This window comes from Phalaenopsis equestris, unplaced genomic scaffold, assembly GCF_001263595.1.
Source record: "Phalaenopsis equestris unplaced genomic scaffold, ASM126359v1 Scaffold234857, whole genome shotgun sequence".
Taxonomy (NCBI): Eukaryota; Viridiplantae; Streptophyta; class Magnoliopsida; order Asparagales; family Orchidaceae; genus Phalaenopsis; species Phalaenopsis equestris.
The window spans coordinates 78,316-91,723 of NW_018252757.1; the positions used below are offsets into that span (position 1 = coordinate 78,316).

General features: G+C 32.3%; 1 protein-coding gene across 1 annotated transcript in view; it reads right to left on the reverse strand.

Moving 5' to 3' along the window:
• Positions 1-466: 466 nt before the first annotated feature.
• The window catches only part of LOC110039024, a 61,411-nt gene continuing 48,469 nt past the window's right edge, over positions 467-13,408 (reverse strand). Inside the window, exon 9 of the mRNA XM_020743964.1 lies at positions 467-985. Within this exon, the coding sequence (XP_020599623.1) occupies positions 919-985 (67 nt within the window). The 3' untranslated portion in view covers positions 467-918. The remainder of the gene's footprint in view (positions 986-13,408) is intronic.

Sequence of the window (13,408 nt, forward strand, 5' to 3'; positions counted from 1 at the left end):
AAAATACCAGTGAAAAGTTTATTTGATGAAGTGTTCGTCTGCTAGGGCAACAATTTAAGCAATTTGCGGAACCAAATTTGTCATTTAAGAACCGAGGTATCATCATAGTTTAAGTTCAAATTAATAAACTAGACTTCAAATTACACGACCACCTCTACCAGAACCATTTCTAATTAACACCTTGATTAGTGACTAACTCAAACAAATGAACAATGGGAAGAAAAATAGTAACATATTGTTGGATTCCAACGCCATAATGTCACTATACAGTATATCATCTTATATGAGAATAATAATAATACAGAAAAGGAAGATTTATATAAGTAACACTTAATTCTTATGTATTTACATATCTAAAACCTAAACTTTACATTTTACATGTATGCATGAAAAGGTGTATTTCACTTTTTAAAAGTTAAAATGCTGGTATTTTTTATATATGATATGAGAGATTGGGTGGTATAAATGTAAAATGTAACGTTAAGGCGTTAGATATGTAAATACATAGGAATTGGATGTATGTATGCAAATACCCCCTAAAAAAGGATGAAGCCTTGTAGCATCTTAGAAGCAAAAAGAAATTTACTAACCTTATATTAACTAGCATAATATGCAACCATCATCTTGTACTGGAGGCCGATAGAGTATCCCTTCCTAACAGGCCCAACTGCAGTTCTGGTGTCACAAAAACCAATGAGCTCAAGTGGCTCAACACTTCTGCAGTGGCTTCTTGAAATGAATTGCTTACAGATATTACAAAAATTATACAGAATCAGGCAAGGAAAATATTCTTAGATTATTATATATACTGAAAATAAATAGAAAATGCACCCCTGAGTTGAGGACATTACATTCGCTATGAGAGCGACGGTGCATCAATATGGGTGACCTTCGGATTAACAAATGAAATAAATCTGGTCATGACCTCTTGTCAAATTTTCTCTCATTCGACTTTCTTTCTTCAGCTTCTCTTCTCTTCAGCTGCCTGAAAGTATAAGTTCACATCAGAAAAAAACTTCAGGGCTGATAATAATGCAAGTTATAAAGATGGTGACGGATACTAGGGCCCCCTTCGGCATTACTCTTATTTTTTGTTAGTGCTTTCGTTTAACTTTTGTTTTTTTAAAACATATTTGATTAGTATAATTTTTATATGTTTTTTTATTTTTTATTTTTAAAAAAACAAATCAACTTGTTAGCACGAGTTATTTTAAAAACACTCAAAACACCTAAAAGATGTTATTGAATTTTTTAAAAACAACTAACACAACTAAACATGCTTCAAGTCAAATCAAAACATGAACAACACAAAATATTAATAAAATAATATAAAATAAAATATAAAAGTCATCCCAAACAGGCCTTAGATGTAAATAATGATCAAAATTATTTTGACCATTTAGTAGCAATTTCATTGTATAAGATAAATCTATATTTATGCAACAATCTCTTTCAAAAAAGTATATCAATTACAGGAGAACTTCTATACCATTCCAAATAAAAAATCCAACATGCAAACAAGAATAAAATAATATTTAAACCCCACAAGAACCTGGATAAGTAGCGTTTGAACCATGCTCAAATCTTATTTGAAATAATTTGAAAAGGCTTCAAACAAGCAATAATAGAGTATAACATAATAAAGTACAATCATAATAATTACAACATAATAGAGCGTGGTTTGATACACCAAAATGCAATCACAAGAGCTAAAACATGGTAGAATATAACTTTAATATAGAAGAGTATATTCACAATGGTCGTAACACAGTAGATAATAATTTTGACATAACAGAATACAATCATAACATACATAACACAACAATTGAATTCCCCTTACATGTCTCAGGCGAGTGTTTCCAACACTTTCTATTGATCAAGTAAGTTGTTTTCAATTCAACATTGTACTTTAGAGAGAAATATATTACTCTTAAGTGCCCAAATCTATCATCACATCTTGAAAAATGTAGAATCCTAAACCTTCATTTTATCATTAACACTTGAATTTCTTTAGCATTTCTAAGATGATCAAAAGCATAAAACTATTTAATAATTTTATCTATCACAATCCCAGCTCTATATGTTACCAAATCTCATTATAACCTACGATTTCATAGCCACAGCTCGTAAAAACCAACAACTGTCATTAATAAAGACGTCACAAATTTCAATAAGCAAAGTTATAAAATCATTAACTTGTACAGATGATGGTTGAAACATAGAAGCTACAAAATTCTACAATAGAGCAATCACAAAAGCTGTAAGATCACCATGTAGAGCGGCAAATAAATCAAATGTTTGCAAAGCTAATAGTTACTCCGCTGGATTAGAGCTCGTTTATGATTATTTGATCAACTAATCAAACAAGCTTGAACACTTTCATAAATACTTAATGGTTAAATGAACAAACTTAAACATCTTGTTGTTTCATTCATTCATGTCATGAAAAGTATCAGTTAAAACTTATGAATAAGCTGATTAAAAAATCTTGAGTAAGGCTCTATTAAGGCTCATTCGTGAGTAGTTCAATTGTTAATTTCTAGACTCAACAAGCTTAGTTTGATATGTCATATTTATTTTAAAATAAGCTACTCATATAAAGCTTGTGTAAGGCTTGATTAAGGATTAATTATAGCTAGTTTATTTTGTTAAATGAATTGCTCGTTAATAAGTTTGATAATCCTTATATGAATTAAGCTCTATCCTAGCATAAGTTGAGTACTAATAAATGAGCTTGTGCTCGAGCCAAGCTCGAACAAGTTATGAATAAACAAGCTCAAGCTCAAACAAGCACCTACTTGATGCAACCTGGTTCATTTGCAAACTTATTGCGATGAATAGAAGATGCTAAAAGGGACATTTGAGCATCGCTACGGTTCGAAGATCACCTATCCCTTCAATCATAAGTTATGACTATTTTTTGTATAATAGAGGTCTTTTAGTCCGAAGTAAAATTTTAAGCATATTTCAACGAGAGAATAAATAATATAAATATTTGACTAATTATGTGTATTATGAAGTATATAGAGTCAAATTTCCCACTGAGACTCCCATTGAAATGACATAAATTGAACCATGCCCTTGAGCACTAACAGAACATATAGATGCATACTCTAATTCAAAATCATGGAGAAATGAAGAATGACCCGCCAGATCATCTTTATCAATTTTCAAGAGATTTACTTTATGCAATGTTCAATACAATCAACAATATTCGCATGAATGATTTTCTTTAGCGCTAATCCATCATTAAATTTAGTCCTCTAATCTAGAAACCTTCAATAGCTAACCAGTATGAAATTAATACACATAAGAGTAGTAAGCCTTCCATACACTTAAAATTTTCACACTTCTTTGAAGAGTGACAAGTCCGGCACGTACTTCTGTGTTACTAACATTAAACTTAAACCTTCTAGCAGTTAATCAGCAAAGAAAAAATTACTGAACTTAGTCATTACGTCGCCCAGGAGCAACAAATTCATCAAAGCAATGATAGCACTAAAATCATTCAATGACAAGAAGGCCAAAAATAGTGTTATGAGATCAACAAGACGAGGTCAACCAACCCTCAAGGCTAGCTTCATCGTATTCATGCCTCAGTTATACCATGCAAATTATATTCAAGGAGGAACAACAAATGTCACCATCCGGTAAGCCGTCCCATTCATTATTTGACCTCTAAAATACATTATTTCCAAAATACATAATTCAGATAGTTTTGACCTCTAAAATACATTATTTCCAAAATAGTCAATAGATACTAATAATGGTTCTTCTAATTATGCCACTACATAAATTTAGTATTATATCTTCTCTGGGAAAGAAGCCACTAACATTCCCAAGTTAAATTGATAACTACCATCTCCATAATGAGTTAATTAAGGCCATTTTATAAACTTAGAAGCTACAGCATAAGTAGATATATTTGAGGACATAGCCTGCAATAGGCACAAACACCCAACAATCAGAACCAAATAAACCACATCCGCAATGATTGTTATACAGAGGACAACAAAAACATCATCACAATCCAGCAGGAAAACACCATGGTGCCTTAAATTCAGAAGTTTTCCATTGCCCGTTCAATAGGATAGTTCCATAAAATAGTATCTATTCTGAGCAATACTATAGAACGCATGCGTTAGCACCAACACATTTTTTAGCGAGAAAAATCTGTTACAATTCAATAATAAAGGAGCAGTGCGGCCATGCTAGCAAAAAACAGAAATAACAGGGAGCAACCATAAACAATGACTAGTTAGATTAGATGCCATAACAATGCTTCGAACTCAAAACACTACTAAATAATCACTTTAACTTGAGGAAAAAAAAATTGAATCACCTCATTTCAAGTATACGCATAAGGCCAAAGACCTGGATTAAAAGGTGCCAATGTTGATTGCAAGTATAGTGTAATCTAGCGGGAAAAAAAAAATGAAAAGCAGAACTGAAAAAATTACAAGAGATTGGGATTCGTCCCAACAAACTATGAGCACTCGCTGAATCATGATAAAGGGAACAGTCACTAATCCAAAAGTAACTCGCTAACCCAACATAACAAAGAATAAATCACTCAAATAAATAAAAGCTCTCATTTAGCTCATATAAGCTCACCACAAAATCGTTCAGTATATTACGATTTAATTACCCTCGCCATGAACTTGAAAATGTAGTTCTAGTTAGGATTACATGAAATGGTCGGTTAGATAAAGTTGAAATTAATGAAGTTGTAGGTTGGAGAGTAAGTGATGTAGCACATCATCTAAATGAAGTCAAAGATCCATTTACAAGAGCCCAAGAAAACGCACAATTAATGGCCCATTCAAGGCCCATCACAAGAGTCATATCAACAAGAAATATTTAAATTTGTATTTCATTATTTATATTTCAATTTTACCCTCTAGAATGTTTAAATTTTAAAATTTGGAGGCTTTTATGGCTGGTACTAAAAATAAATAAATCAGGAAGGTGGTTGCACCTTCCTTCATTAATGGCCAACCAACACCCTCTAAAGGTTCCTCCTTCTATCGACTTTTTATCATCGTAATTCATAAATAGGAGCAATATGTAAAAATTTGGTTCGGTTGTTGAATGAAATTTTTGGCTAGAATTTTCTCTCTTGTTGTTTGGTGCTTTGTTGTTTCAAGTGTTACTTTTTCTTTGGTGAGATTAGATATTTATCTTTCTTTTTCTTTTAAGTTATTCATTATTCTCCAAAACACATGATCTTAAACTCTTCACGACACTTCATCCACGTCCCAAGCTTCTTATAATATCAACAAATCAACAACCAAAACCTCATAACAATTCCAAACTCATTTTCATAACTCTTGCCCAAACAAGAGCATATTAAGACCTAGTCATACTTCCTAACTCTAAACAGCATTGTAAACCCATCCAAAATCACTCATCTACTCCAAATCATAAGTACTTATCCTAAGCTAACCACCAATAATCATTTCAAGTCATTTGACCCATTCTTAAGTCACTTTTCCAAAGAGATATTTCAAATCAGCCCAAACTAAACAAAGCCAAACTAGCCTTGGAATTTTAGCCACCATTCACTCATATGTATTTTAAAATCCCACCAAACCTCCACTTTATATCTTTAAACCTAACACCAAATATCAATAGCAAATTTTAATACTTTATCTCATCAAAAGACCACCCGCCTCCATCATTCTTGATATCAAAGCAAATCTAGGAATGAGCTGAGTTGGTTAGAGCTTTTGGACATCTAAGAAGAAATTTTTTGTAGTGGATTCGTGTCTACAAGCTTAGAAAATAGGGTTGAGGTTAGTGAATTTCTCCTAAGGATATATTTATTTTCTTTTAATAGCTTGGACATCTAATATATTTCTGCAAAAATATGGTGTAAGCATGAAATATAATTAACAAACTCCACTATAAGCCTGACTTACTTCCCTTGTGTGAACATATCCCTATACATTTTCTTGAGTGAAAACTTTGTTAAGGGAGTGCTCCACTTAAAGAAAATACAACGCTACCATGATGCGATCAAAATATTAAGTTTTTTTGTATTACTTTTTATATTAACTCTTTATAATAAATTAGTTACTCATTATGTCAAAACTTGAAGAACTTTGTCATTTTAAGGACTTGAGGTTTCTAGATCAAGACAAATTGCATTTAAAATTTCTTTCATAAGAGTATGTTTATAAAAGTTCGTGTGTTTGAGGCTAAAAATGACTTTGTGAAAAGGGATTAAACAGTCTAAGAAGAGCTTGGGAACTCCCTGGAAGTTCTTATAGTTGATGATTCACTTTAGACTTTGTGAAAAGGGATTAAACAGTATAAGGAGAGCTTGGGAACTCACCTGAAAGTTCTTGTAGCTAATGATTCACTTTATTTTTACTTATATTTTTTCCCTCTCATCTATAGTTTTTTTCCTCTCATCACACCATAAAAAAAGGAAAAAAAAAAGCATCATGGCACCGAAATCAGTTTCTCAATATCAAATTGAAAATTTACTCAAATGGTTGATTCTTTAGATCTTAGGATTCATGAAAGTAATACTAAGAATAGAATTATTTGAGAAGACTAAAAATCCAATGCAAGATTTAAAAGATCAAGTGCAAACAATCCTAAATCTTCTTCAAAATAACAAAACCCATACCATACAACCTACCCAAATTCATGTTACACCATTAAAAGAAAATAATTCATACTTAGAGCCAAAAGAAGACCAACTTCATATAAGACAACCTAATTTTAGGAATGGAGTAGAAGGGACCATCCTTATCGGAATAATGATGACTTTAAAGACCACTCTAGGACAGTTAAAGTTGAAGCACCATCCTATGAAGGAACTTATCATCCTAAAAAGTTCTTAGATTGGTTAGTTCAAATGGATGATTTTTTTTATTGGCATAAAATGGGTGATTATCAAAGAGTTGCATTTGTCAAAATGAAATTGACTGTTCATGCTAAAATTTATTGGAGTAATACATTAGCTAGGGAATGGAGATTAGGAAGGAACACTCACACTTGGATTGAATTGAAATGAGATGTTAAGAACTAAATATTATCGTAGTCATCATGATAAAAAATTACATGGGTAATTATTGACATTAAGGCTAGATAGTCTTCCCATAATTGAATACTTGAATACATTTGAAGACCTAATTGTCAAAACCGACTACATTGACAATGATTGGCCAGTGGCCAATAAATGTCATTAGCCTTAGGAAGGACATTACTAGCCTTAGGATGGACATTACTGGCCTTAGGATGGACATTAAATATGAAATTGAGTTATTTGAACCCCCAAACCCTAGAGAGGCCTTCCATTATATTTTGTTAATTTAAAATAAAAAGAAATACATCTATTTCAAAATTAAAATGACAAACACCCTCCACGAGATCACATAGACCGCTGTTAAAGCCACTAATCATACTAGTCAAACCCAACATCCCATGACCCCTAATGATGAGAGTTTAAGAAATAATAAAGATATCATATGTTTTAAATGCCACAAGAAAAAGGCATATACAAAACCAATGTGAATCCCAAATTCTTTTCATGGACGAAATTGAAAATCTTATTGATGATGAAAGAAAGAAGTTTATGATGGCACGCCTCTTTATGATGATGACTTAGAATTCATTCTTTAGTGACCTCCCAATAACTGTAATGAGAAGTTTAACTGTTAACAAAAATGAAACTGAGGACTGGAGAAGAAAGAATATTTTCAGTATGCATGTTGTTTGTAATGAGTAATGAGAGAAGATGTAATGTAAGTTAGTTATTAATGGAGGAAGTGCAATGAATCTCATCTCAACCCATGTCATTACCATGCCAATCTTAAGACTGAACCGCATCATAAACCTTTTCATGTTAGTTAGGTCAATTATATATCTCCAACCATCTCAACGAAGCCTCCCGTTCTTATAAAGATTGGTAGTTATGAAAATCAAACATAATGTGATGTCCTCCCCATGGATATTTCCCACATCTTATTAGGTAGACCATGGTTGTATGACTTGAATGTAATCCACTATGGTAGAGAAAATACTTATGTTTTCAAACATAACAATAAAAATATTAAGCTCATTCCTGTCAAACCTTTAGAAAATACTTATGTAACATCACTAAATTCATAACACCTCATAAAATCAAATCTGATCTACAACCTAAACCCACTCTTAAGAAAGGTGATAAGCTCAAATTAATGGTTGTAGGAAATCCTATTATTACGGACAACATTACCACTTTTGATCTTGATTCCGACACCTTGTCTACTCCATCAACTCTAAAAATAAGAACTATTGGATTTGAAACAATAAAAAAAAAGAATTTTCAAATATGCCCTTCCTATTTTATTGCATGTGAAAGAAGTAACACCTGAATCTAATTAGATTCATATACCTATTGTGATCTCAACTCTTCTTTCTAAATTTAGTAATGTTACACTGAATGAACTACCTAATAGTTCACCCCTTCTTAGTTTCCATTCAATGCGTCATTGACTTAATCCTCGGTTCACAACTCTCCAATCTTCACCACTATCGAATGAACCCCACTGAGCACACTAAACTAAAGAGACAAGTTGAAGGCTTAAGAAAAATTTATTTAAGAGAGCCTTGGCCCTTGAGTAGTTCCAACATTACTTACCTCAAAGAAATATGGCACATGGAGGATGTATATAGATAGTTGGGTCATTAATATGATCACCATTAAGTATAGATCTCTTATTCCTTGGTTGGATGTGCACACTAAACTAAAAAAACAAGTTGATGAGTTAAGAAAAATTTATTTAAGAGAGTCTTGGCCCTTGAGTAGTTCCAACATTACTTACCCCAAAGAAATACGGCACATGGAGGATGTATATAGATAGTTGGGTCATTAATATGATCACCATTAAGTATAGATTTCTTATTCCTCGGTTGGATGTCATGTCGAATTTAATCTCAGGTGCAATTTTTCAATTATTTAAGTGGTTAAAACCAAATTAGTATTCAATCAGAAAATAAGTGGAAAACTGCATTTAAGACCCTCAATAGACTTTATGAATAGTTACTGATGCCCTTTAGACTTTCAACTGCTCCAAGTACATTTATGAGGTTAATGAATGCTATCCGAAAACATTTTATAGGAAGATTTTTGGTTGTCTATTTTGATGATATCTTGATTTTTAGCTCAAGTGAAACTGACCATTTAAAACACCTTAGGCATGTATTTGAAACCGTCAGAAAAAATAATTATACATCAACTTGAATAAGTGTTTCTTATAAACAGAGGTGATTTCCTTAGGATTTATTGTTTTCACTACTGGAATCAAGCCTGACCCATCAAAAGTTCAGGCAATCTTAAACTGGCCCTCAAAAAAAAATTCACTGATGTCCGCAGTTTTCATGGCCTAGTTATTTTTTACAAAACATAAATTAATAAATTTTGTACAATGGTTGCCCCAATAACTGATATTTTGAAACTAGAGAAATTTTATTTTACTCCTGCAGCACAAAAAGCATTAGAACATGTTAAAATTTTAATAACCTCTACCCCTATAATTAGGCTACGTGATTTTTCTAAAGCTTTTGAGATAACTTATGATGCTTCTGAGATTGAAATTGGCGGAATATTAAGTCAAGAAAATCATCCAATAGCACTCTTTAGTGGGAAATTGAATGTGGATAAACAACGATATTCGACATATTATAGAGAATTTTATGTTGTCATTCAAAATTTGAGACACTAGCATCATTACCTTTTACATAAGGAGTTCATTCTTAACTCAGATCATCATGCCCTCAAATTCATTAATACTCGACGAAAGTTAAGCCATAGCCATGATAAATGGGTTGAACTTTTTCAAGATTATTCTTCCGTTCTCAAGCATAAACCTGTTGATGCCTTATCTAGTGTGACTTTAACTATAAGCTCTCTAGAACTAAAAATTTTAGGAATTGATCAGATCAAAAATGAGTACCTTACATGTCCTAACTTTAATCTAATTTATATAGAAAACATAGATAAACATGTCTCTTCAAAGAATATTTGTCGGTATGAAGGGATATCTATATGAGGGAAAACAACTTTAGATTCCTAAAACATCACTCAGAGAATTTTTAATCTCTCAACATTCTGGAGGAATAGTTGGAGTAAAGGATAAGACCATATGTTTAATAGAAAGCCAGTTTTTCGGCCTTCTATTAAAAGAGAGATTCAAAAATTAGCTGACCAATGTTTGACCTATAAAAAATTCAAATCTATTAAAAAAAAAAATCTGGACAATATGTTGCATTGTTGGTACCCTATAGGCCTTGGGAAGATCTCTCCATGGATTTTACCTTAGGATTACCCAACACAGCTCGATATGATAGCATATTTATCGTAGTTGATCGCTTCTCAAAAATGTACTATTTCTTGTCATGCTCAAAAACCAATGATGCTTCCCTTATTGCTAGATTATTCTTTAAAGAAATTGTGCAACTACATGGCCCACCATCAACCATTGTGTCTGACCGTGATGTTTGAATTGTTTCATATTTTCAAAAAACTCTTTTGAAAATTATTAGCCACAAAATTTAAATTCTCATCTATCTTTCATCCTCAAACAAATGGTCAAACTGAGGTAGTCAATCGAACATTAAGAAATCTTTTAAGATGTCTTCTAGAAAAAAGTTTAGAAAATTGAGACTTACATTTACCTACCTCTGAATTTGCATATAATAGTACTATTTCTATAAGACAATCAAAACTCCACCTTTTAAAATTGTTTATGGCTAAAATCTCAAATGACCCATTGACGCGGCCGACCTCCCACCTCATGCATTCTCTGATTCTACATTTTCACTAGCCAAAGATTTTCTAATCCTCCAAGAAACCATAAGAAAGTAAATTATTTTTTTAAGTAAAGACAAGTAAGCTTCTAAGGCAAAGCATAATAGGTCAGCGCGAGAATTTAAAAAAACTATGTTTTGATTCGCATTTGTCTTGAGCGGTATCACACCACTAAGTTTAAGAAATTACATGCAAAAGCTTATGGCCCCATTAAAATTCTTAAGAAAATCGGATCAGATGCTTATCAGCTTGATTTTCCTATCGAGATATTAATTCATCTTGTTATTAATATTGAAGATATTTTATCATATGAAGGAGTTAGTAAACCCCCACTTATTCAGACTAACTCTGTGGCAGGAGATATAGTTCCCCATGTGTAAAATCATTTTTTTCCTGAAGTTGAATGTATCATCATCGATGAAGCACCCCTTGAAACAACTGTTGATCATTATTTTCATGTCGTTTGAAGAATAAGCCATTCATTGAAGGCACATAGCTGACCTGCGTTAATTTGGGGACACTCTAGCCCCACAATTAATAGAAGACTTCTTAGATTTCAACTCTACGAAGAAGAGTTCAATTGAGCTCAAGGGATTTGATGTAGCACATCATCTAAATGAAGTCGAAGGTCCACTTACAAGAGCCCAAAAATGTACAAAATTAAGAGTCTATTCAAGGTACATCACAAAAGCTACATCAAAAAGAAATATTTTAATTTGTATTTTATTATTTATATTTTAATTTCAGTTTCTAGAATGTTTGAATTTTTAAATTTGGAGACTTTTATGGCTATTCATAAAAAAAATAATAACTTGGAACCTTCCTTCATTAATGGACACCTACCACTCACCAAAAATTTTCTCAACCTTTTATTAACTTTTTATCATTGTAATCCCTATAAATAAGGCTGACATGTAATGTTTTTGACCAATTGTTGAATGAAATATTTGAATGAATATTTTCTCTTTTGTTGTTTGGTGCTTTGTGGCTTCGAGTGTTGCATCTTCTCTAGTGAGATTAGATAATTATCTTTGCTTTTCTTTGAAGTTATTCCTTTCTCCAAAACACTTGCTCTTAAACTCTTCATGACACTTCATCCACATTCTAAGCTTCTTATAATATCAACAAACTAACAACTAAAGCCTCACAACCATTCCAAACTCTTCTTCATAGTTCTTGGCCAAGCAAGAGAATATTAAGACCTAATTTTGTTTCCTAAGCCTGCAGACCATTGTAAGCCCATATAAAATCACTCATCTACTCCAGATTGTAAGTACACATCATAAGCTACCCACCAATAATCATTTCTAGCCATTTACTCATTCTTAAGCACTTTTCCAAAGAGATTTCAAATCAGTCAAACTAGCCTAATCCAAACTAGTCTTAATATTGTAGCCATCACTCCCTCATAAATCTTTTAAAATCATACAAAAACCTCCACATTAAATCTTTAGACCAAACATCAAACAGCATAACAAATTTTAGTACTTTATCTCAATAAAAGATCACCCGCCTCCATCAGCAAGCCATAACTGAGAATTATAATTAATTGTGTAATCATCATTCTCACCTCCATTATATAAATTTAACTTGGAGTTTTATGTTTGCTGATAAGCCTCCGCTATCATTGTAGTCAATGCTTATGGATGTTGAATATTCAAGCCCATAAATCAAAAAACCCGCACAAAGGCCAATCATAATGTACTCCAATATGTGAAAATAGAATTGAAAAAAATTGAAAGAGAGATTATATTAATAAGAAGAAAGTCATATTAGAATGGATCTATTCATCAAAAAATTGTGCTGACTCACTCGCCAATTACACTGGAGAATTGCACGCTCAAATAGGAGCCACTTACCTATTATATTTAAGGTTGTTAACGATCCGATTTCGAGCCGAGCCAAGGTCGGCTCAAAATCGGCTAAAAAAAAATTCAATCCTAATTTTTTGTTTGTAGCTCGGCTCCTTTATTTCGATCCAATCTCGATCCGAGCCAAAATTCAAATCAATTTTCGAGCAATTAACAATCTTCGAGTTGAATTCGCTAAATTCACAGTCATACGCTATTAACGATTCGATATCGAGCCGAGTCGGGTTGGAACCAAAATTTTGGCTCGTAGCTCGGCTTATTTATTTCAATCTGATCTCGATTTGAGCCAAAATTTGAATCAATCTTCGAGTGATTAACGATCTTCGAGCTAAATACACATCCCTAAAAATATTGATTTGATGGAAAATGTGATAATCAAGAATTATTTTGTGGGTAGATGGAAAGGAAAGTGAGTAGGGAACAACAAGCAATACTACATAAGGGCAACTTCCGAGGCTAGCAAGCTTGAAATTATGTCTATGTAGCTTGAAAATTAAATGTGTATGCGTATGAATATTCTTGCATGTGCATGCGACCTCAAGAACATGTATAAGCATAAGTATACAATTTATAAATCAGGATATGTTTCTGGATTAGAAATATGTGAAAGAGTTTAGACAATCATAACATTTCAAAGAAACCCTTAAAGAAATCAAGAAAACCATCTATTTAATTTTAAGGAGTTGCAGATCAAGTCAGAAAACTCATCTATTTAATTTTAAAGAGTCGTAGC